Source organism: Microcaecilia unicolor, chromosome 1, assembly GCF_901765095.1.
Source record: "Microcaecilia unicolor chromosome 1, aMicUni1.1, whole genome shotgun sequence".
In the NCBI taxonomy this organism is placed as follows: domain Eukaryota; kingdom Metazoa; phylum Chordata; class Amphibia; order Gymnophiona; family Siphonopidae; genus Microcaecilia; species Microcaecilia unicolor.
The window spans coordinates 767,607,904-767,634,298 of NC_044031.1; the positions used below are offsets into that span (position 1 = coordinate 767,607,904).

General features: G+C 43.5%; 1 protein-coding gene across 3 annotated transcripts in view; it reads right to left on the reverse strand.

Annotated features, from left to right (window-relative positions):
- The window catches only part of ITGA11 (integrin subunit alpha 11), a 316,149-nt gene that overhangs the window by 159,249 nt on the left and 130,505 nt on the right, over positions 1-26,395 (reverse strand). Inside the window, exons 1-4 of one of the 3 annotated variants that reach the window (XM_030189807.1) lie at positions 13,478-13,585; positions 10,480-10,571; positions 7,882-7,996; positions 5,835-5,962 (exon numbers count right to left, since the gene is read on the reverse strand). The exons of 1 other annotated variant lie outside the window; for it this stretch is intronic. In XM_030189807.1, coding sequence (XP_030045667.1) covers positions 5,835-5,962; positions 7,882-7,996; positions 10,480-10,571; positions 13,478-13,565 — 423 coding nt within the window. In that variant the 5' untranslated portion in view covers positions 13,566-13,585. Of the gene's footprint in view, positions 1-5,834; positions 5,963-7,881; positions 7,997-10,479; positions 10,572-13,477; positions 13,586-26,395 lie in introns of those variants that run through there. One more of the 3 variants, XM_030189808.1, reaches the window with a different exon arrangement.

The following is a 26,395-nucleotide window of genomic DNA, read 5'->3' on the forward strand; positions in this document are numbered from 1 at the left end:
ACTGAAAGATGCTGATGTGGAGAGTGATGAGGATAAAGCGAATGTGTTAAACAAATACTTTTCTTGAGTGTTCATGGACAAAAATCCAGGACAAGGACCGCGGTTGGCTGCCGAGGGTCTGGGAATGGAGTGGATATTGCACCGTTCACAGAAGTGGTTTTAAACAACTTGACAATTTGAAAGTGGACAAAGGTATGGGGTCGGATGGGATACATCTCAGGATACTGAGGGAGTTCAGAGAAATCCTGGTAGGACCTCCTCTGGACTGGAGACGAGCAGAGACAGAGAAGAAGTAGGAAACTACAAGTCAGTAAGCCTCATGTTGGTGGCAGAAATTAATAATTGAGTTGCTGCTGAAGGAAAAGATAGTAAACTTTCTAGAATCCAACGGGTTGCAGGATCCGAGACAACATGGATTTACCAAAGGAAAATCCTGCCAAATGAATCTGATTGATTTCTACCCCGCTCTACGGACGTGCCATCTAGGTGTTTACAGCATAGGCGCCCGGTATAAGAGGCTTGGACAGGCTAAGCCTCCCCTGCTGTGCTCTGAGGGGTTTAAATTGTTGATTTACCTCCATCCTCACAGCAGGAGCTGCAGTGAAAGCCCTCTAGCCTTGTCCAGTTGTAGAAATTGATTTATAGTTTGTTTACCTTACTGCTGGGAGAGCGGGGGAGGGGGGGTTGGCTGGAGGTGTCGTGGGCTGCCAGGGAGATATTTAAGGAGGATGACTTCCTGACCTGCACTGAGGACAGATAGCAGCAGAATTGGATACTGGGCCAGCATGATCAGAAAAAGTCACCAGAAAACAAAGGAAGAAAAGATCATTTTATTTTCATTATAGTGTTTGGAATATGTCCACTTTGAGAATTAGGTGCTCAACATTAAATGTTTATATTTATTTACTTATTTATGGCATTTTATCCCACATTAAACATGAATTAGGGTGTTTTGTGGCTCTACATGAGAATTGTGATATTATGATCCCTTGTTTCATATTGTTGACGGTCTGCATTTTCTGTATGGGTGGTATATTGGTGTATTAGGTTCTGCCCAGTGTAATATTTATGGTACAGTAAGGTTCTGAGTGTGTTTTTGCACAAAGTTGTGCATAGTGTTTTGCAGTTGAGCGATTGTGCTTAGAATATGCTTTGAGCAACCACTTTATTCTTTGACATATACATATCTAATATCTAAATTTAATAAAAGGTATTAATTGTGACTTTTATTTTTATTTATTTTTTCTGTGTGTTATCAGACAATTATGGATTTAAGCTCCACCCCTGGCCCCACCCCTAACCCCGCCCCCTTTAGCCTCCCCAAACAGTTGGGCCACCGACCGCCTATGGTTTACAGGCTAAATAAAAAGAAAAAAGAGGAGTGGGAGTTTGTACAACAGGAGACAACACAGTGAGGGGAGGAAGAGTAGAACTACAATGTTTTCATCTCCACCACCTCCCACAGGAGGGCATTCCACATATCCACCACCCTATCCATGAAAAAATACTTCCTAACATTACTCCTGAGTCTGCCCCCCTTCAACCTCAATTAATGTCCTCTAGTTCTACCACCTTCCCATCTCTGGAAAAGGCTCGTTTGCGGATTAATACCTTTCAAATATTTGAATGTCTGTATCATGTCACCCCTGTTTCTCCTTTCCTCCAAGGTATACATGTTCAGGTCAACAAGTCTCTCCTCGTACGGTTTGCAACGCAAATCCCATACCATTTTTGTAGCTTTTCTTTGCATCACTTCCAGTCTTCTTACATCTTTAGCAAGATACTGCCTCCAAAACTGAACACAATAGTCCAAGTGGGGCCCCACCAATGACTTCTAAAGGGGCATCAACACTCCTTTCTTCTGCTAGTTATACCCCTCTCTATGCAGCCTAGTATCCTTCTGGCCATGGCCACCGCCTTCTCGCATTTTTTTCTTAACCTGCAGATCCTTGAACACCATTACCCCAAGGTCTCTTTCCTGAGTCAAGCTTACTAATCTCTCCCCTCCTATTCTGCACCCCAAGTGCATCACTCTGAACTTCTTGGCATTAAATTTTAACTATAGTACGTACTCCACTGGGGTATAAACAATGGTCTGGTTTGTTGTATTATTAGTCAAACTGCACTTGCAAACCCTCAAAGTTCAAACATCTATTGAGTTAAAACAAATAGTGAAAAAAATGTGCAAAACAACTTTTTTCTTTTTTTATGCTAATTGTGCTCAGTGTCAGGGTATCCCATCTTGCATCGGCTGGTCATTCGCATTTTAGGATTTCACCCTCATAAACATCATAGCACCCTACCGCCTACCATGGTATCTGTTCAAATTCAAGTCTCCTCTAAATACTTTATCATATCTTTTCAGTTTTTCAGCTATTTTTTGAACTACCATGTTAGCAGGGTACTTATCTCGGTGCTTGGAGAAATGGCTCAGCTCCTGCAGGGTATGCCCCAATTTAGTGCTCTATTATTCACAGAGGTGTTCATAGTCCTTGATGTTAGCCATGAGGAATTTATATTACATGGATAAGCTAAAAATAAGGAGGATTTATACATTTAGAAGAGAGAAGGGGGTGAATAAGTACCTGTAGTCAATTTTGATAAAAGTTCTATACTATTGAATGATGAAGTGTATACATTTTAATTAATTTTTGGGTTTTTTTTTGTTACATTTGTACCCTGCGCTTTCCCATTCATGGCAGGCTCAATGCGGCTTACATGGGGCAATGGAGGGTTAAGTGACTTGCCCAGAGTCACAAGGAGCTGCCTGTGCCTGAAGTGGGAATCGAACTCAGTTCCTCAGTTGGCCCTTGCAGATCACCAATGTGGCCGCGCAGGCTTCTGCTTCTGTAAGTCTGACGTCCTGCAGGCAGGACGTCAGACTCACAGAAACAGAAGCCTGTGCAGCCTTCTACATGGAATGTTGCTAGTGGAATAGCAACATTCCATGTAGAATCTCCAATAGTAGCAACATCCCATGTAGAATCTCCAATAGTATCTATTTTTTTTTTTTGTTACATTTGTACCCTGCACTTTCCCACTCATGGCAGGCTCAATGCGGCTTACATGGGGCAATGGAGGGTTAAGTGACTTGCCCAGAGTCACAAGGAGCTGCCTGTGCCTGAAGTGGGAATCGAACTCAGTTCCTCAGTTCCACAGGACCAAAGTTCACCACCCTAACCACTAGGCCACTCCTCCACTAGTCCATTTGTTCCCCTGAGGATGCTTAGGGCGAAACATGTATACATGTCGGGAACAACCGATATGGAGTAACAATAACATCAAGGACTATGAACACCTCTGTGAGTAATAGGGTTTGCAAGTGCTGTTAGATTAAATTTTAACTGCCATACCCTCGACCAATAGATGGATAGAAAGCTTTATGATTAAACATTTTAACAAGGTCAAGATTACACTGGCTACCAATTAGAGAACGTATTGCTTTTAAGGTTTGTACCATGGTCCATAAGATTATATATGGTGATGCCCCAGGATATATGTCTGACCTCATAGACCTACCAACCAGAAACTCAACCAGATCATCACGCTCTTATTTAAGTCTCCGCCACCCTAGTTGCAAAGGACTCAAATACAAATCAGTTCATGGATCCAGCTTCTCATATATAAGTACACAACTCTGGAATGTACTCCCAAAAACCGTGAAAAATACGTACGACCACCTCAGCTTCCGGAAACCACTAAAGACTTACCTGTTTGAAAAGGCATATCCTAAGGACCCAACTTAATTATCTGAATCCAGTAACTCAAAGAAACCCAAATTTGTTATGAACCTAATGAACTTTATATAACTTCCCTCTCTATGTTTCTCTAATGTGTCTGAACAAAAGAGTAGCCACATTGGGTCAGACCAATGGTTTTCCAAACAGTGGCCAAGCCAGATCACAAGTACCTGGCAGAAATCCAAATCACGGCAACACTCCATACTATAAACCTCAGGGCAAGCAGTTGCTTCCTGTATCTGCCTCAATAGCAGACTATGGACTTTTCCTCCAGGAATTTGTCCAAACCTTTTTTAAACCCAGATACGCTAACCACTGTTACTACATCCTCCAGCAAAGAGTTGAGTGAAAAAATATTTCCCCCTATTTGTTTTAAAAGTATTTCCATGTAACTTCCTCGAGTGTCCCCTAGTCTTTGTACTTTTAGAATGAGTAAAAAATTGATTTACTTCTACACCACTCAGGATTTTGTAGATCTCAATCATTCCTCTTTTCCAAGTTGAAGAGCCCTAACCTCATTAGCCTTTCCTCTTACGAGAGGAGTTCCATCCCCTTTATCATTTCGGTTGCTCTTCTTTGAACCTTTTCTAATTCCACTATATATTTTTTGAGGTATGGTGACCAGAACTGAACGCAGTACTCAAGGTGCAGACGCACCATGGAGCAATGGAGAAATAAGCCGTAGATCTTCCCAAGTCCATCTTAATAATAGATTATAGACTTTTAGGAAGATAGCCAAATCTTTTTTAAACCCCGCTAAGCTAATTGCTTTTATCACATTCTCTGGCAATGAATTCCAGAGTTGAATTACACATTGAGTGAAGAAATATTTTCTCCAGTTTGTTTTAATTTACTACATTTGTAGCTTCATCACATGTCCCTTAGTCCTAGTATTTTTGGAAAGTGTAAACAGACGCTTCACATCTACCCGTTCCACTCCACTCATTATTTTATAGACCTCTATCATACCTCCCCTCACTGTCTTTTCTCCAAGCTGAAGAGCCCTAGCCACTTCAGCCTTTCCTCATAGGGAAGTCGTCCCATCCCCCGTATCATTTTTGTCACCCTTCTCTGTACCTTTTTCAATTCCACTATATCTTTTTTTAGATATGATGACCAGAATTGCACACAGTATTCTATTTGCTTTATTAGCCGCCACCACACACTAAGCAGAGGGTTTCAACGTATGATCAACGATGACACCTAGATCCCTTTCCCGGACGGTGACTCCTAATGTGAAACCTTGCATCACATAGCTATAGTTTGGGTTCCTCTTTCCCACATGCATCACTTTGCACTTGCTCACATTAAACGTCATCTGCCATTTAGACACCCATTAAACATCACATGCCATTTGGATGCCCAGTATCCCAGTCTCGTAAGATCCTCATTTTCACAATCCTCTTGCGATTTAACATAGTAACATAGTAAATTACAACTTTGAATAACTTTGCGTTGTCAGCAAATTAATTACCTCACTAGTTACTCCCATCGCTAGATTATTTATAAATACATTAAAAAGCAGCAGTCCCAGCACAGACCTCTGGGGAACCCCTCTAACTACCCTTCTCCATTGAGAATACTGACCATTTAACCCTACTCTCTGTTTTCTATCTTTTAACCAGTTTTTAATCCACGATAGGACATTGACTCTCCAATTTCCTCTGTCAAACACCTTATGAAAATCCAGATACACAATATCAACTGGCTCACCTTTATCCATGTTTGTTCACCCCTTCAAAGAAATGTAATATTTATTTATTTATTAGGATTTATTTACCACCTTTTTGAAGGAATTCACTCAAGGCAGTGTACAGTAAGAATAAATCAAACATGAGCAATAGGCAATTAAAGCAGTAAAAATATTCAAATAACAATACAAAGTATGGCATGGTAGACTACTTACAATGTCAACTCAATACGTAACAGAACATTTTAGGAGTTTATATACCATAGCCATTCCAGTAGACATACAACCATATAAACATGTTTGACATTGGTATTATCCTATGTAAGTGGTTCTAGGCGGTTCTGCTTGTAGAGCGTCAAGTAAAAACCCAACTCACTGCAGCTGAACTGCTCATCTCTGCTCACCTGTATCTGTCCAGGTCCAATGTAAAACTTTTTGAGGATGCTGATCAGGAAGTCCTGTACTTCGCCCCAGGGGTAGATGCTGTTGGAACCATCCAGGACAATGACTATGTCCATGTACGTCTGGCAGCCTGTAGTGAAGAGGAAAAGAAGGTTATTACCCTCAGAGGAGAACTAAACCTGCAGTTTCTCTACCTGTCCATAAGCTATTGTTGGCTACAAACCTTTCAGGTCAGAGTCTGTGACATTAGGGATCTAGAACGTTCTGTACAAATAGATTAATTCCTACAGCTGAATGGCCTCATCCTTCCAATCCCTGACTTACGATCTGAAAATGCCATCTGTCACTGTGCACTGGGGCTAGCATCTCTCCCTCTTGCTCTTCTGCAGCCCCTGCCACCCCCTCCCCCCACCTATCCTATGACCAGCATTCTTAACATTATGGAGTGGAGGAGTAGCCTAGTGGTTAGTGCAGCGGACTCTGATTCTGGGGAACTGGGTTTGATTCCCACTGCAGCTCCTTGTGACTCTGGGCAAGTCACTTAACCTTCCATTGCCCCAGGTACAAATAAGTACCTGTATATACTATGTAAACTGCTTTGAATGTAGTTGCAAAAAGATGGTATATCAAGTCCCATTTCCCTTTCCATATTTGAGATTCTACATGGAATGTTGCTAGTGGAGGAGTAGCCTAGTAGGTAGGTGTATTGAATTTGATCCTGGGGAACTGGGTTTAATTTCCACTGCAGCTTCTTGTAACTGGACAAGTCACTTAACCCTCCGTTGCCCATTGCCCCAGGTACAAATAAGTACCTGTATATACTATGTAAACCACTTTGAATGTAGTTGCAAGAAAATAACCACAGAAAGGTGTATATCAAGGCTCTTTCCCGTTCCCCCCCCCCCCCCCCTCCCATGGACAGGGGGGGGGGGTTCACAGTTATACACACAATCAATAGAGTACTATAATCTACATCAATGTAGGTCTGGCATTTAGGCACCTTCACCACCACCACCACCACCTCAGGCCTAAATTATAGATACCTGTAGAGTCTGATTTCCTGAATAGAATAGGGAATGGGATGGGATTTTGGTACACTGCCTTTGTATGGTAGTGGTTTACATCTTATATACATCTTCTTATTTTGTACCTGGGGCAATGGAGGGTTAAGTGACTTGCCCAGAGTCACAAGGAGCTGCAGTGGGAATTGAACCCAGTTCCCCAGGATCAAAGTCCACTGCACTAACCACTAGGCTACTCCTCCACTCATTCCACCAATAAAAGCCAACCTCATCAGTGATGTCACAATGGCTTGATTGCCCAATACAGTTCCCCAGGATCAAAGTCTACTGCACTAACCACTAGGCTACTCCTCCACTCATTCCACCAATAAGAGCCAACCTCATCAGTGATGTCACAATGGCTTGATTGCCCGATACTTGGCTCACTTCTGATATTGTGATGTCATAAGGGAAACAGGACTTGATATACCGCCTTTCTGTGGTATTTTGCAACTACATTCAAAGTGGTTTACATATATTCAGGTACTTATTTTGTACCAGGGGCAATGGAGGGTTAAGTGACTTGCCCAGAGTCACAAGGAGCTGCAGTGGGAATTGAACCCAGTTACCCGGGATCAAAGTCCGTTGCGCTAACCACTAGTCTCCTCCTCCACTCCTATAGGTACCTAACCATAGGGGCAGTCCTACAGCGTCGCCGTCTTGAGTCAGGATTTCCAAAGCAGAAAAAACATATCCCAGGGGCCGTGTGACTATGACAGAAGGAAGCATCCGATCTTTCCCTCGGTGAAACACATGCTCCAATGCAACCCCATGAAGAAAAGGATATATACGTCCAGTGCTGGGGCTCAGGAAAGAAACCAGGCCTCAGAGACGTCCCTCAGGGTGTTGGGACCATAACAGTTTGCCTTGCTCTCTCCCCCAAATATTGCATAGTTGATCTCAGTAGAGCCAAAGGGATTGAGCCTGGGGCCGGTGCGATGCAGGTTAGAGGGGAGAGGAAGGGGATGTAATAACGCCTCATTCATACTCTGTAGCGCTGGGGCGACCGTCTTTGAGAAGCGGAAGTTGTGGTTCACTCTGAAGCACATTCCGGTGGTATAATAGGAGGTTCCACATTCATGAGACCAGAGAGGACTGCAGGCCTGGAGCAACAGAAGAAAGACAAGGAGGTGGAAATAAGAAAAGAAACTGCAGACACTCGGAGGCAGGACTTGGCACTTCTGGCCTGCACTTTATACATTACTGAATCCAGTCCAGACTTTTCTGCTGCACAAGTGGGGGACATGGTTTTAATTAATTCAAGCTCTAAGAGTTTTTCCTCAATAAATCTGTTAGTTGTAAAGTGTCACCAGCCTCAGTGTCCTTTTTCTCTTAAAGAGAGATTTTCACTTAAGCAGTGAAAGGAACAGAACTCAACTCAATGCCCCCCTTCTTCTGCAGTGGCGTCTGTCGCTTTCCCCTCCCTGGCCAGCTCAAGGGACCCTTCCCCCCTCCACCGCAATCCAGAGCCTCAATAACTGCAGCATATTGGGGGGGGGGGGGGGGGGACAAGCACCAGTGCACTGCAGAGCTCTCTGGCCCAGTGATAAATGAACTTTAATCACGAGGGGATTAATATTTCAAAGCCCTCACACAGCATGTGGCATGAATAATACACAACCTTTAGCTTCTATAGCCAAAAGATATGTGTTGCTGGTGTGGTGGGATTGGGGGAGGGGCTGGAGGAGGGAAGTGGGGTGGGGGGGGGGGGGCCGAAAAGATATATAGATAGCTGCAAAACTCATTCACTATCCATATAACTTATGCATTCAACTCTGGATGTAGATATGACAGGAATAAGGTGTGTGTATATACATAGTAACATAGTAGATGACGGCAGAAAAAGACCTGCACGGTCCATCCAGTCTGCCCATGAAGATAAATTCCTATGTGCTACTTTTTTATTTGTACTGTCCTCTTCAGGGCACAGACCGTATAAGTCTGGCCAGCCCTATCCCCGCCTCCCAACCACCAACCCCGCCTCCCACCACCAGCTCTGGCACAGACTGTATAAGTCTGCCAAGCACTATCCTCGCCTCCCAACTACCAGTCCCGCCTCCCACCACCGGCTCTGGCACAGACCGTAGAAGTCTGCCCAGCACTATCCCCGCCGCCCAACCACCAGCCCCGGCACAGACTGTATAAGTCTGCCCAGCACTAGCCCCGCCTCCCAACCACCAGCTCTGCCACCCATTCTAGGCTAAGCTTCTGAGGATCCATTCCTTCGGCACAGGATTCCTTTATGCATATCCCACGCATGTTTGAATTCCATTACCGTTTTCATTTCCACCACCTCCCGCGGGAGGGCATTCCAAGCATCCACCACTCTCTCTGTGAAAAAATACTTCCTGACATTCTTCTTGAGAATTCTGCTGGCATTTTCTAGATTCATTTCTAAAAGCTTTGCCTGACTGAAAGTCCCCATAAAGTTATCCACTTGACCCGGAGGGTGATACCTGGGGCTATTACATAGGTTGGGCCCGAATTTCAAAGAGCCTCCTGCCTCTGAATATCTCCATTAACCGGCCATTCCCTAACTGTCCAGGGGTGCAGTCTGGACAGAGTCACAATTTAACTGCTCAGGGGTGGTATTCATCTGTTAAATGGCTACGTAAGTGCACAAAGTTTAGGGAAGTGAAAAAGCTGTTCTAACTTTAGGTGCCAAATTAACCAGACGTCGGTCTGAATATTAGCCAGTGGTTGGTGAACCCCAGACCGTTCGACAGAGGGAGCTGCATTGCTTATCTGGAGTTAGTTCAGCTTTTGGCTGTGAGGGGCTTAGAAGTCACTTAACCTCCATGGCCTGAATATCACCCCCATTATTTATAGCATGTGTGGCTATAATTTCATTTCATTTATTATGATCTATAATTTGCCCTTAACCACAGCGGAATACAGAGAAACACACCTAATAAAAACAAAGATAGAACAAATCCAGATCACAGATAACAGTCAAAAAAAAAGTCCTCTCCAAACTACTGCAAATTATCACTTCAAGACTGAGTCACTGGCAGTTTATTCCATTCAAGTTAACTGGAAAGAAGGTACCACCAACTTATAGGGCGTCTTCAGAGCTAAGAGTTAATTGCAGTATATACCAATCAAATAATGAGATGAATCCTGATTAAAAGTCTCCTTCACTATTCTCTTCCAAAGCACAGGGAACGGGTATAAAGGGTCCCTGTAGGATGGTTTCCACACTGTCTCTGGTTGTATAACCTCTGCACAGTCTCTGACTCTGTAATCCCTGGGAGAATTAGATGCTAGTGCATCTATCCAGAAAGTCAACACGGGACATAAAACTTTGAACGTTAATTGGCTCCACCCCAGAAACTAGTGGGTCCTGGCATTCTTGGTCTCTAGCTAGGTACGTTGTTAGAACTGCCTGTACGGTGCCTCGCACATGCCCAATTTAAAGCACAATTAAAAACTCAATCAGGTATGCTGACATGTGTGTGAACAGAGAGATGCAAGCGTTGTCAGTATAAACACACTGTGGAGAGAATCAGATACTATGGAAGCAAAATGCTTCAAAAACGACGCATACAAAGAGGTTATTTTTGGAAAGCTGTCTTCTGTTACTTACCACAAAGCTGTTGTCCTTGGGGTTTGTGGTTAGACTCATACCCAGACGCATATTATCCTTGCGCTCTGACACATTGGAAAGTGTTACTCTTCCTTAAGAAATGATATCCAGTTAGATGACGTGTATTATGTGGAAGTAGAGTGAGAAGTGATTTTCAAATTCCTGAACCAGCTAGAATTGGTATAAGCAGAAATCTGGAAGGAAGCTTGAACCAAGAAAATATGCCAGAGCAAAGCTGCAATAAGGCTGAAATCTCGGAGGAAAGCTAGAATCGGTACAATAATCCAACGCAAAGCTAGAGCCAAGACAACATTCCAGAGCAAAGCTGCAATAAGGATATCTCAGAGGAAAGATAGAAACAGTACAGTAATCCAAAGCAAAGCTAAAATCAAGATAGCATTCTAGAGCAAAGTTGCAATAAAGATGAAATCTCAGAGGAAAGCTAGAATCGGTACAATAATCCAACGCAAAGCTAGAACCAAGACAACATTCCAGAGCAAAGCTGCAATAAGGATGATATCTCAGAGGAAAGACAGAACCAGTACAGTAATCCAAAACAAAGCTAAAACCAAGATAGCATTCCAGAGCAAAGTTGCAATGAAGATGAAATCTCAGAGGAAAGCTAGAATCGGTACAATAATCCAACGCAAAGCTAGAACCAAGACAACATTCCAGAGCAAAGCTGCAATAAGGATGATATCTCAGAGGAAAGATAGAAACAGTACAGTAATCCAAAGCAAAGCTAAAACCAAGATAGCATTCCAGTGCAAAGTTGCAATAAAGATGAAATCTCAGAGGAAAGCTAGAATCGGTACAATAATCCAACGCAAAGCTAGAACCAAGACAACATTCCAGAGCAAAGCTGCAATAAGGATGATATCTCAGAGGAAAGATAGAAACAGTACAGTAATCCAAAACAAAGCTAAAACCAAGATAGCATTCCAGAGCAAAGTTGCAATGAAGATGAAATCTCAGAGGAAAGCTAGAATCGGTACAATAATCCAACGCAAAGCTAGAACCAAGACAACATTCCAGAGCAAAGCTGCAATAAGGATGATATCTCAGAGGAAAGATAGAAACAGTACAGTAATCCAAAGCAAAGCTAAAACCAAGATAGCATTCCAGTGCAAAGTTGCAATAAAGATGAAATCTCAGAGGAAAGCTAGAATCGGTACAATAATCCAACGCAAAGCTAGAACCAAGACAACATTCCAGAGCAAAGCTGCAATAAGGATGATATCTCAGAGGAAAGATAGAACCAGTACAGTAATCCAAAGCAAAGCTAAAACCAAGATAGCATTCCAGAGCAAAGTTGCAATGAAGATGAAATCTCAGAGGAAAGCTAGAATCGGTACAATAATCCAATGCAAAGCTAGAACCAAGACAACATTCCAGAGCAAAGCTGCAATAAGGATGATATCTCAGAGGAAAGATAGAAACAGTACAGTAATCCAAAGCAAAGCTAAAACCAAGATAGCATTCCAGAGCAAAGTTGCAATAAAGATGAAATCTCAGAGGAAAGCTAGAATCGGTACAATAATCCAACGCAAAGCTAGAACCAAGACAACATTCCAGAGCAAAGCTGCAATAAGGATGATATCTCAGAGGAAAGACAGAACCAGTACAGTAATCCAAAACAAAGCTAAAACCAAGATAGCATTCCAGAGCAAAGTTGCAATGAAGATGAAATCTCAGAGGAAAGCTAGAATCGGTACAATAATCCAACGCAAAGCTAGAACCAAGACAACATTCCAGAGCAAAGCTGCAATAAGGATGATATCTCAGAGGAAAGATAGAAACAGTACAGTAATCCAAAGCAAAGCTAAAACCAAGATAGCATTCCAGTGCAAAGTTGCAATAAAGATGAAATCTCAGAGGAAAGCTAGAATCGGTACAATAATCCAACGCAAAGCTAGAACCAAGACAACATTCCAGAGCAAAGCTGCAATAAGGATGATATCTCAGAGGAAAGATAGAAACAGTACAGTAATCCAAAGCAAAGCTAAAACCAAGATAGCATTCCAGTGCAAAGTTGCAATAAAGATGAAATCTCAGAGGAAAGCTAGAATCGGTACAATAATCCAACGCAAAGCTAGAACCAAGACAACATTCCAGAGCAAAGCTGCAATAAGGATGATATCTCAGAGGAAAGATAGAACCAGTACAGTAATCCAAAGCAAAGCTAAAACCAAGATAGCATTCCAGAGCAAAGTTGCAATAAAGATGAAATCTCAGAGGAAAGCTAGAATCGGTACAATAATCCAACGCAAAGCTAGAACCAAGACAACATTCCAGAGCAAAGCTGCAATAAGGATGATATCTCAGAGGAAAGATAGAAACAGTACAGTAATCCAAAGCAAAGCTAAAACCAAGATAGCATTCCAGAGCAAAGTTGCAATAAAGATGAAATCTCAGAGGAAAGCTAGAATCGGTACAATAATCCAACGCAAAGCTAGAACCAAGACAACATTCCAGAGCAAAGCTGCAATAAGGATAATATCTCAGAGGAAAGATAGAACCAGTACAGTAATCCAAAGCAAAGCTAGAACCAGGATAGCACTCCAGAGCAAAACCTAGAACATATCAACATAGCACAGAATTTTTACATACTGTTTCAACCAGTAGCTCAAAATGGTTTACAATAACAACTTATGATCAGACTTGATACGTTTCAGATCACAGCTAGAAGATATTCAAGTAGATAAATGTGATAGAAAATTCTCAAACAAAGGAGAGTATTGACAGGGAAATAATCACACCTCTTATACTTGAAACTTTGTTTTGCATTCTAGACACTCCATAATACCCAGGTGGCACTGGCCCTGAAAGCAATAGAGACTCCTCCTACAATTGGCAAATGGATGAAGAGGACAAAATGAAGGTAGGAACTGTGAAAGAGTCAGTATCACTACTGTGCATGGGACATTCCTTAATCAGGACGTCATGAACCCCATATTTACAAAGAGGAGGACAGACATATTTGCTCTGCAAAACCTACCAAGGTTCAATTTGGAGCAGTCGCTGGTGGTCGCATTGGTAACTGCACATTTGTACACATCCCCCGTCTTCTGTTGTTGTCCATTCATTTCAAAAGGAGCCCCCACCACCAGCCTAGAGAGAGAATGAATCAACCAACAGCACATTAAAAGGGCAGTTGCAGCTGGTATGTCCAGTCTCCTTTCTACATTAAGCAAGAAATTGCAGGAGAAACACCAACTTCTCCACAGTACAGACCATAGTAACATGATAAATGGCAGCAGAACCCGTTCATTACAGCCCTGCTGCCAACTTCTCCTTCTCCAGGGCAGAAATTTTGTCTTCCTCCACTATCTGGTCTGAAGAACATTCAAGATTCCCACTTTAAAAAAGGTTTGGACAAATTAGTGGAAGAAAAGTCGATAGTCTGCTGCTAATTGAGACAGACATGGGAAGCAATTGCTTGCCCTGGGATTTGTAGTATGGAACGTTGGTACTTTAAAATTCTACATGGAATCTTGTTACTCCTTAGGATTCCAGAATCTTTCTATTCTTTGGGGTTCTACATGGAATGTTGCTACTCTGAGAGTCTGCACGTAATCTTGTCACTCTTTAGGATTCTAGAATCTTGCTATTCTTTGGAGTTCTACATGGAATGTTGCCATGATTTGGGTTTTTGCCAGCTACTTGTGACCTGGCTTGGCCACTGTTTGGAAAACAGGATATTGGGCTAGATGGACCATTGGTCTGACCCAGTATAGCTACTCTTCTGTTCTTATGTACTCCACCCGGCCTCCCACCTTTCCCCTTCCTACCACAGAGCTCTGTAATAGTTTAACCAATAACATTAGGGTGGCTGTTGCCCAACCATTTGGCCTCCTAGACCCACTGTGTAAACCACAACCCAACCACACATATGCCTGCGATACCACTTAGATTTCATGTTAAAGGAAAGGGCCTCAGGGGTTTTTAGAGGAAGGTCTAGGTTTCTCATAGCAGAGAACATAGTGTTGTGTCTAGACTGAACCATTTGCTGTGGGACTATCAGAGTGGTCACAGTAGTAAAGTCCAGAATGTTGGTCAGAGAAGCCTGCGAATACTATGGTCAGCAGGGTTGAAGTTGGTGCGAGGGAGAAGCAGCAGCCTGCTATCCCTGTTCTGGCTTCATCAGATGGAGCAAGAGTGGAGGGGTAGGATGGAAGTCCCTCATGCCAAAGTTCACAGAAACGGTAGTGGCTAAGTAGTTGACCTTTTTTTTGACCACCATTAATGCCCAACATCCCAAGCAATCAGGTCTTAGAAGGAGCCAGTATAGAGTGGTAACAGTATGTCAAATGAAACCTGTGCTCACCTGGATGGTGGAAATTCAGCTTGATCCTAGCTTGGCTTTTGATATCTTTTGAATAGATTAGGCCAGGTGGGGGTTGCTAGAACTGTCTTTGGATGGTTCCAATCCTCTCTCTTATCAAGGACCTTCAGGATTAAGGTGGATGACCTTGCTTCAGCAACATACCCTTTACACTGTGGGATACCCAGGTCTCAATCTTGGCCCCCACCAACCCATTCAACATATATTTGGTCCCTCCTAGCACATTTAGTGCAGGAGTTAAGGTTTGGTACATTCATTTTTGCAGATGACATTCGGTTATTGATTGCTCTTGATCTCTGGGACTCACAATTCCAGGCCAGTAATAGTAGATCAGTAGATAACACTGAGAAATGGCTTAAATCTGGCAAATTGATCCTGATCACATTTAAATCAAAAGCAATGTGGTTCTGTAGCTGCATGACAAGCTCCTCTTTCCAACCTTTTAGAGACCTCTAAGGTTCTGCTCTATGAGGACAGCAAAGACCGCCAGCAACTGGATTTTGACTTGTAAATACCTCTGCTGTTTCCGGAACAAGGGGATATTTCATATACAACACAAACCTGCTTATAATCGAAAGAGAAAAACGCCTATATTGTGACCCAAATTGGGAGATAGACGTTTATCTCACAAAAACGAATAAAGCGGTATAATCGAAAGCCGAATTTGGACATTTTCAACTGCACTCCGTCGCGGATGCGGACAAAGTTGATGGGGGCGTGTCGAAGGCGTGGTGAAGGCAGAACTGGGGCGTGGTTATCGGCCGATCAGAGATGGGCACCTTTCGCCGATAATGGAAAAAAAATATGCGTTTTTAGCGAGAATTTAGGGCACTTTTCCTGGACCCTGTTTTTCCACGAATAAGGCCCCAAAAAGTGCCCTAAATGACCAGATGACCACTGGAGGGAATCGGGGATGACCTCCCCTGACTCCCCCAGTGGTCACAAACCCCCTCCCACCACAAAATATGCTGTTTCACAACTTTTTATTTTCACCCTCAAATATCATACCCACCTCCCTGGCAGCAGTATGCAGGTCACTGGAGCAGTTATTAGGGGGTGCAGTGGACTTCAGGCAGGTGGACCCAGGCCCATCTCCCCCCACCTGTTACACTTGTGCTGGTAAATGGGAGCCCTCCAAACCGCCCCCCCAACCCACTGTACCCACATGTAGGTGCCCCCCTTCACCCCTTAGGGCTATAGTAATGGTGTAGACTTGTGGGCAGTGGGTTTTGAGGGGGATTTGGGGGGGGCTCAACACCCAAGGGAAGGGTGCTATGCACCTGGGAGCTGTTTTACCTTTTTTTTGTAAAGTGCCCGGTTGGTGTCCTGGCATGTGAGGGGGACCAGTGCAATACGAATCCTGGCCCCTCCCATGAATAAATGTCTTGGAGTTATTCGTTTTTGAGCTGGGCGCTTTCGGTTTCCATTATCGCTGAAAAACAAAAACTCCCAGCTCAAAAAAAGATAAACGTCCATGTTTTTCGAAAATACGGTTCGGTCCGCCCCTTCACGGACCCTTTCTCGGAGATAAACGCCCATGGAGATAGGCGTTTCCGTTCGATTATGCCCCTCAAAGCCTCCTTAAGAATAGGAGATGACTGCAAATGAGTCGAAATAAAACTTTTGTTCTCCATTAGTGACTTATGCCAAAACTTAAAAAAAATCTCTGGGGTAAACATTGATCCAGTGACAGTCAGCAGCATTATTCCTGGATATTCAACGCTTGCCACCGGCATTGAAAATCTGGCTATGTGCAGCCGGCTATCCCTAATGTGGCTTAGTGCGATATTCAGCGAGTAACTGCTTAAGTGAAACCAGAAAAAGATAGGACTGAGTTTTATCTGGTCTTTATCTGGTTAACTTAGGTGGTTAAGTACTGAACATTGGCATTTAATTGTATAAGTACTGACTATATCCCCAGACCACCCACAAAATAGCCAGCTATGGCTTTAGTGGTTAATGCTGGTACTCAGTACTAACCGGTTACGTGCCGTTGAATATCAGCGAAGTCTCTCCTGACTGGTATAATCACTTTCAATATCAACCCCTAGCCTAGTGGACTTTGATCCTGGGGAACTGGGTTCGATTCCCACTGCAGCTCCTTGTGACTCTGGGCAAGTCACTTAACCCTCCATTGCCCCTGGTACAAAATAAGTACCTGAATATATGTAAACCGCTTTGAATGTAGTTGCAAAAACCACAGAAAGGCGGTATATCATCCCATTTCTCTACTAGCTTTAAATAATTAAATAAACATACAAATATGGATTTTAAATATATCACTAAAAATCAAAGGTTGGCTATGACAGAATGATCTCCACGAAGAGCATAAGTATTTCCACACTGGGACAGACCACGGGTCCATCAAGCCCACCCAGCATCCTGTTTCCAACAGTGGCCAATCCAGGTCACAAATACCTGGCAATGTCTAGTGAGGGAGATCGAACCCCTTCTAATCCACAGTTCTAAAAGTAATAACAATGTGTGTACGTCACACCTTTAATCCTTAATAAATAATAAGAAACAATACATGAAACATTCTTATCTTTGACTATGCAGTGTTATGTGATAAGATTTCGGTTTTGTATAGCTCGTGTGTAGTGTTATTATTTAGTATTTAAGATGGATGTTTATGGTATGCCTTTTTGAAGAGATCTGTTTTCATTAGCCTTCGGAAGATGGTTAGGTCTTGCGTTGTTTTTATGGCCTTCGGTAGTGCGTTCCATAGCTGCGTGCAGATGAATGAGAAGCTGGTCGCGTATGTGGATTTATATTTTAGCCCTTTACAGTTAGGATAGTGGAGATTGAGGTATGTGCGTGATGATCTCTTTGAGTTCCTCCTAGGCAAGTCTATGAGGTCTGACATATAGTTCAGGGCTTCTCTGTAAATGATTTTGTGGACCAGCGTGCAAACCTTGAACGCAATTCGTTCTTTTAATGGGAGCCAGTGCAGTTTTTCTCTTAGGGGTTTGGCGCTTTCGTATTTCGTTTTCCCAAATATGAGTCTGGCTGCTGTGTTTTGAGCGGTTTGAAGCTTCCTAATGATTTATTTGCTCTTTGCATCCAGCATATATGGCATTACAGTAGTCTAGCCATTGATTGTACTAGGCTGCGGAATACTTCCCTTGGGAAGAAAGGTTTGATTCTTTTAAGTTTCCACATTGAGTAAAACATTTTCTTTACTATGTTTTTCGCATGGTCTTCGAGTGTGAGATTTCGGTCAATTGTGACTCCCAAAATTTTCAGGCTGTCTGAGACCGGAAGGCTGTAGTCTGGGGTGTTTATGGTGTTGGGTTTGTTTGTGTTGTATTGTGAGGACAGGATGAGACATTGTGTTTTTTCTGCGTTCAGCTTTAGTTGGAATGCGTCCACCCATGAGTTCATTGTTTGGAGGCTGTGTGTGATTTTATTTGTGATTTCGGTTATGTCTTGTTTGAATGGGATGTATATCGTGACATCGTCTGCATATATGTACGGGTTAAGTCCTTGGTCAGATAGTGATTTGGCTAATGGTGTCATCATTAGGTTGAAAAGGGTTGGTGAGAGCAGTGATCCTTGTGGTACTCCGCATTCAGGTTTCCATGGTGTTGATGTTTTTGATTTGGAAGTCACTTGATAAGTTCTTGTTGTTAAGAAGCCTGTTAAGAAGCACCATGCAGTATGATTTAGAGGGGCATAATTGAACGAAAACGTCTATCTCCATGGGCGTTTATCTCCGAGAACGGGTCCGTGAAGGGGCGGACCAAACCGTATTTTCGAAAAAAAATAGACGTCCATGTTTTATTCGACAATTTGTGAGCTGGGCGTTTTTGTTTTTCAGTGATAATGGAAAATGAAAGCGCCCAGCTCAAAAACGAATAAATCCAAGGCATTTGTTCGTGGGAGGGGCCAGAATTCGTAGGGAACTGGTCCCCTTCACATGCCAGGACACCAACCGGGCACCCTAGGGGGCACTTTTACAAAAACAAAAAAAAAGGTAAAAGAGCTCCCAGGTGCATAGCACCCTTCCCTTGTGTGTTGAGCCCCCCAAATCCCCCTCAAAACCCACTGCCCACAAGTCTACACCATTACTATAGCCCTAAGGGGTGAAGGGGGGCACCTACATGTGGGTACAGTGGGTTTGGGGGGGTTGGACGACTAAGCATTAAGCAGCACAATTGTAACAGGTAGGGGGGGTGGGCCTGGGTCCACCTGCCTGAAGTCCACTGCACCCCTAACAACTGCTCCAGGGACCTGCATACTGCTGCCAAGGAGGTGGGTATGACATTTGAGGGTGAAAATAAAAAGCTGTGAAACATCATTTTTTGTGGTGGGAGGGGGTTAGTGACCACTGGGGGAGTCAGGGGAGGTCATCCCCGATTCCCTCTGGTGGTAATCTGGTCATTTAGGGCACTTTTTGGGGCCTTATTCGTGAAAAAACAGGGTCCAGGAAAAGTGCCCTAAATTCTAGCTACAAACGCATACTTTTTTTCCATTATCGGCGAAAGGCGCCCATCTCTCCTCGGCCGATAACCACGCCCCAGTTCCACCTTTGCCACGCCTCCGACACGCCCCCGTCAACTTTGTACGCTTCCGCGATGGAGTGCAGTTGAAAACATCGAAAATCGGCTTTGCATTATACCAATTTATTCGTTTTTGTGAGATAAACGTCTATCTCCCGATTTGGGTCGAAATCTAGGTGTTTTTCTCTTTCAATTATAAGGTGGATAGATAGATAGATAGATAGATAGATAGATAGATAGATAGATAGATAGATTTTTAGTGTTTGCTGTACTCCTGATACAGGCTTTGGCTGAACATGACCATGTCGGATCATTTTTAAACACATTATCCTGTATGAAAAAAGTTGATCTGCTTTATTTCCTCTATACCCTATTAACATATATTGGGTGGAGGTTGGGGCACAGAGGCTTTTTCCCTTTCTCATATTTTGTACTCCAGAGGAATATCAAGTACAAGAGAGGTTTTGCCTTTATGTTTTGTGAATCGTATCCTCTTCTTGCTGAACTACAGTCAAATTTAGGCTGCCAGGTTTCACTCATCATAGATACTGTGGATGGACAATTGGTCTGACCCAATATGGCTATTCTTATATTCTTATTATAACCAGCACAGCTACCACATGTATTTAGGAGCAGAGATGTGATCTGTGACCAACAGTCAAAGTTTGCTGCATTGAGGACTTGAAACTTCTGCACTTGTAAATAAATTTATTGCCTCCTCTGCTGAAGAAATACCTTTTTGACCTAGCCTGTGGTCTCAGTTATTCAAGACGGAGAGTGTATGGACTGTAACAGCCTTTTTGGCCTCCTGGATTTTTTATTTTAGTTACATTTGTACCCTGCGCTTTCCCACTCATGGCAGGCTCAATGCGGCTTACATGGGGCAATGGAGGGTTAAGTGACTTGCCCAGAGTCACAAGGAGCTGCCTGTGCCTGAAGTGGGAATCAAACTCAGTTCCTCAGTTCCCCAGGACCAGAGTCCACCACCATAACCACTAGGCCACTCCTCCTGTCCCCACTCATGCCCCAGAAAAACAAATATTTTGTTCCTGCCCCTTTCAGGCTCTGAAGGGAACAGTAGGCAACCACCTAGAGTGACAACATAGTGGCCAGGGCTCATACTAATCTGAGTCGTCATTCAGTATCTGGGACTAGGCTCAAGGATTTAGTGCCCCTGCAGGTTACTACTACTACTACTACTACTACTAACTAACATTTCTAAAGTGCTACTAGGGTTACGCAGCGCTGTACAATTTAAACATAGAAAGACAGTCCCTGCTCAAAGAGCTTACAATCTAAAAGACAAGAGAACAATCTAGAGGGAGAGTGAACAGTTAATCTGATAGGGTGGATAGATTGGGCATTCTATATTTCTCAAGCGGTTAGGTGCCGAAGGCAGCATTGAAGAGGTGGGTTTTAAGCAGAGATTTGAAGATGGGTAGGGAGGGGGCATGGCGTATGGGTAAAGGAAGATTGTTCCAGGCAAAGGGTGAGGCAAGGCAGAATGAGCGGAGCCTGGAGTTGGCAGTGGTGGAGAAGGGTAATGAGAGAAGGGCTTTGTCCTGTGAGCGGAGGTTACGGGCGGGAACATAGGGGGAGATGAGGGTGGAAAGGTAGTGAGGAGCCGCAGACTGAGTGCATTTGTAGGTAAGGAGGAGGAGCTTGAATTGTATGCGATATCTGATCGGAAGCCAATGAAGTGATTTGAGGAGAGGGGTGATATGAGTATATCGGTTCTGGCGGAATATAAGACGTGCGGCAGCGTTCTGAACGGATTGAAGGGGGGATAGATGGCCGAGTGGGAGGCCGGTGAGGAGTAAGTTGCAGTAATCAAGGCGAGAGGTAATGAGAGCATGGACGAGAGTTCTGGTGGTGTGCTCAGAGAGGAAAGGGCGAATTTTGCTGATGTTGAAGAGGAAGAAGCGACAGGTCTTGGCAGTCTGTTGGATATGCGCAGAGAAGGAGAGGGAGGAGTCGAAGATGACTCCGAGGTTGCGGGCAGATGGGACTACTACTACTTATCATTTCTATAGCGCTACTAGACGTACGCAGCGCTGTACACTTGAACATGAAGAGACAGTCCCTGCTCCACAGAGCTTACAATCCAATTAGGACAGACAAACATGACAAATAAGGGATAAGGACAAAGAGTAGCAAGATTTCGTGTAGAATCCCAAAGAGTAGCAACATTCCGTTCAGAATCCCAAAGAGTAGCAACATTCCGGAATCCCAAAGAGTAGCAAGATTCCAGAATCCCAAAGACTACTACTACTTATCATTTCTATGGTGCTACTAGACGTACGCAGCGCTGTACATTGAACATGAAGAGACAGTCCCTGCTCGACAGAGCTTGCAATCTAATTAGGACAGACAAACAGGACAAACAAGAGATAAGGGAATATTAAAGTGAGGATGATAAAATAAGGGTTCTGAACAAGTGAATAAGGGTTAGGAGTTAAAAGCAGCATCAAAAAGGTGGGCTTTTAGCTTAGATTTGAAGACGGCCAGAGATGGAGCTTGACGTACCGGCTCAGGAAGTCTATTCCAGGCATATGGTGCAGCAAGATAAAAGGAACGGAGTCTGGAGTTAGCAGTGGAGGAGAAGGGTGCAATGCCCAGGGACTGGGAGACAGACTCTCCCCTGGACTGGGTGTTTATACTAATACACTTTCCCTTCAAAGGCTGTCTTCTGCTACACTGTCATTCAGGCCGAGGAGCACAACCCCAGTCCCCAAAGCTGTGGGGTAAGAAAAGGGTGAATACTCTGATGGAGCCTCTACTAAACAGAAAGAACCTGAGGGATGTCTACAAAGGGAAGAAAAACAGAAACATAGAACATAGAAAATGTAGACAGATAAAGACCATCTGGCTTATCCAGTCTGCCCATCCATGCCATCTATTCTCCCTATTACTCCCTTAGAGATCCTATGCACTTTTCCCAAGCTCTCTTGAATTCAAATACTGTTTTCATCTCCACCACTTAGGAGGCCGTACCACAAATTCACCTACCCTTTCTGTGAAGAAATATTTCCTCAGGTTACCAAGTCTATCCCCTTTCGTCTTCATCCTATGCTCCCTCGATCCAGAGCTTCCTTTCAATTGAAAGAGACTCGCTTCCTCTCCATTTATGCCACATAAATATTTAAAAGTCTACATACTTATGCTGCATAAATGCACAGGAGCCGAGCCTTTCAATTGAAAGGAAGCTCTGGATCGAGGGAGCATAGGATGAAGACAAGAGGGGATAGACTCAGAAGGGCCGTTCAGATGCTGAGATGAAGAGACGGACGATGAAAGAAAGGCGGACCACAACCTCGCACATTCCTTACAAGGAACGGTCTGATTTAGAACAGTTTGGGTCCTGTGGCCTTTGCAAACATCAGAACATTTTTGGCTCTGGCTTCCTGTATAGTGGCAGGTCCAGAAGCTCTGCCAGGCACAGAGGCTGAGCCCCAGGACAGCTGCCAAACACCAGCAAACTGTGGTCCTCACCCTCCCACACTATGGGCCAGGACTCTGGCAGCAGATGGGAGCAGGATCTGTGCATGTGCGTCAGGCAGATGGACAGAGAACCTATTTTTATTTTGCAAACTATAATCAATATGAACCAGACAGGAAAGAGGGAGGACACTGCCAGGGCGGCCCTTAGATGCTGTTATACAGAACTGTAAACCACATTTTGTGATGCATCTTAGATAGAAATCCAAATCCTGGTCAACAGCAAAGGCCGTGATGACCCTGAACCTTCTGGCACAAGAACAGAGCCGGGAAAGTTGACCCTGAATCTTCTGACACAAGAACAGAGCTGGGAAAGTTGACCCTGAATCTTCTGACACAAGAACAGAGCCGGGAAAGTTGAGCCTACACAAGACAGAGCTGGGAAAGTTGACCCTGAATGTTCTGACACAAGAACAGAGCCGGGAAAGTTGACCCTGAATCTTCTGACACAAGAACAGAGCTGGGAAAGTTGACCCTGAATCTTCTGACACAAGAACAGAGCCAGGAAAGTTGACCTTAAATCTTCTGACACAAGAACAGAGCCAGGAAAGTTGACCCTGAATCTTCTGACACAAGAACAGAGCTGAGAAAGTTGACCCTGAATCTTCTGACACAAGAAATGAGCTGGGAAAGTTGACCCTACACAAGAACAGAGCTGAGAAAGTTGACCCTGAATCTTCTGACGCAAGAACAGAGCCGGGAAAGTTGACCCTGAATCTTCTGACACAAAAACAGAGCCGGGAAAGTTGACCCTGAATCTTCTGACACAAAAACAGAGCCGGGAAAGTTGACCCTGAATCTTCTGACACAAGAACAGAGCTGGGAAAGTTGACCCTGAATCTTCTGACATAAGAACAGAGCCGGGAAAGTTGACCCTGAATCTTCTGACATAAGAACAGAGCCAGGAAAGTTGACCCTGAATCTTCTGACACAAGAACAGAGCCGGGAAAGTTGACCCTGAATCTTCTGACACAAGAACAGAGCCGGGAAAGTTGACATCTTCTGACACAAGAACAGAGCCAGGAAGTTGACCCTGAATCTTCTGACACAAGAACAGAGCGGGAAAGTTGACCCTGAATCTTCTGACCAGGGCTTTTTTTGAGGGGGTACTGAGTACTGGCACCTTTTTCCATTGTCTGCTAAAATTGACCCATGTTCCCAAGTTTTAATAAAAGAGCTCAGGCTCTACACAACAATTCTGCCTTGCCATAGATTCTGTGACTGGTTGCAGGGGGCCTAGCTATTGTGGGGTAGGTTCCTCAGTGATTACCCCACCTCTGAAGGGTGGTCTGGCATTTGAGTACCGGCACCTTTTTTGCTAGCAAAAACGCACTGCTTCTGACACAAGAACAGAGCCGGGAAAGTTGACCCTGAATCTTCTGACACAAGAACAGAGCTGGGAAAGTGAGTACTGGAGCAGCTCCAACACTTCATCAGCTTAGCCACGATGGACGATTCTTTATAACGATGTCCACTAAAATGAGATGACCAGAAAGCTCATTTAGTGGTGCCGCAGGAAAAGAGTTGTCTCTTTCAAATACTCAGGTAATGAGATCTGCCAATATAAAGGGTGTTCTTCTGCTTTAATAATCTGCTAAGTCATATGCTGACTGTCAGATAGAAATTTTCAATGTCAACTCCTCAGCTGCCAACAGCAGAGCTGAGAACTCTTTTAGACTAGAACAGCTGACACAAAATGATTAAACCCAAGTTCAATAAATCAATGAGGTGAGAACAAATGACTAAATGTCCCACAGAGAAGCTCAGCCAGTTTTTCGGAGCAAAACAAACCATTGACTCTGACACAGTTGTCGAAATGGCTGGCCATCGTTGGCTTATTGGTTCTATGTGGACGAATCCTGAAGATGACTCTGACATCAATACATATTTAGAAACAAAGCAGCAAAGCTAAGTCTCCATATCTTTATTATTTTTCAAAGAAAATATTATAAAAATAATTTATTGCCTACAATGCTGAACTGAGATTCAATAAATGAGTGACTGTAAAAAGAAGGGTTTTTTTTTAATGCCAATGATGAAATGTTCCAGTCTCTTAAAGGTGTCACCTGGAAGCTCTTTCAGGCTTTTAAAATTTATTTTATTTTTAATATTTATTTATTCTTTTCAAATCTTACAGCGAAGTAAAATTTGTACAGTAAAGTAAACTATCCAATAATTAAAAATAGGAAATTCTATACAAAAGCAAATAACAATATTAGTTAGCTCAGTCCACTATTTGCAGATCCAAGATTACATAATGGAAATATTTTATGTGAAAAATTAACTATATAAAGAAATTAAACCTGAGTGATTACAGATATGTCTTATTACATTTTAGAGCAAATAATAACGGTGATACTAACTAACCCCCCACGAGTATTTCGGCTACTAAAAAGTCAGTAAATGAGAAGGCTCAAAAAACACATATTTAACTGATTGGTAACAGACTATACATGTACACGGAGAGTGTAAGTAAAAAGTAGCACCAATCTGAAGAACTCCTGGTTTAAGTAATAAGAACTGATGACGTCTCTTCTGAGTTTCTCTTGACACATTTATTTATTTATTTATAGCATTTATACCCCGCTCTTTCCCGCTCGATAGCAGGTTCAGAGCGGCTTACAATGTCTAGGTACATAGTATCACAGGGATAACACCATTTGAGGGTACGAAGTATCACAGAGGTACTACACCTGGAGTATTGTGTTCAGTTTTGGAGGCCGTATCTTGTGAAGGATGTTAAAAAAATGGAAGCGGTGCAAAGAAAAGCTACGAGAATGGTATGGGATTTGCGTTACAAGACGTATGAGCAGAGACTTGCTGACCTGAACATGTATACCCTGGAGGAAAGGAGGCACAGGGGTGATATGCTACAGACGTTCAAATACTTGAAAGGTATTAATCCGCAAACAAATCTTTTCCGGAGAGGGGAAGGCGGTAGAACTAGAGGACATGAAATGAGATTGAAGGGGGGCAGACTCAAGAAAAACGTCAGGAAGTATTTTTTCACGGAGAGAGTGGTGGATGCTTGGAATGCCCTCTCATGGGAGGTGGTGGAGAGGAAAACGGTAACGGAATTCAAACATGCGTGGGGTAAACATAAAGGAATCCTCCTCAGAAGGAAGGGATCCCCAGAAGCTTAGCCGGTGGTGGGAGGCAGGGCTGGTGGTTGGGAGGTGGGGATAGTGCTGGGCAGACTTATTTGGTCTGTGCCAGAGCCAGTGGTGGGAGGCGGGGCGGGTGGTTGGGAGGTGGGGATAGTGCTGGGCAGACTTATACGGTCTGTGCCCTGAAAAAGCCAGGTACAAATCAAGGTAAGGTATACACAAAAAATGGCACATATGAGTTTATCTTGTTGGGCAGACTGGGTGGACCGTGTAGGTCTTTTTCTGCCGTCATCTACTATGTTACTATGTTACAATGTATGGGTAAAAAGTGTCATTAGGATAATACAGTTTATACAGAAGGATAAAAGGAAGAGATGTGGGGGAAGGATTGAGGCATGTTTAATGTTAGTGGTGTGGGCTAGCGTCATAACTTAAGTTGGGTTGTTTGGGTAGACTTGTTTGAA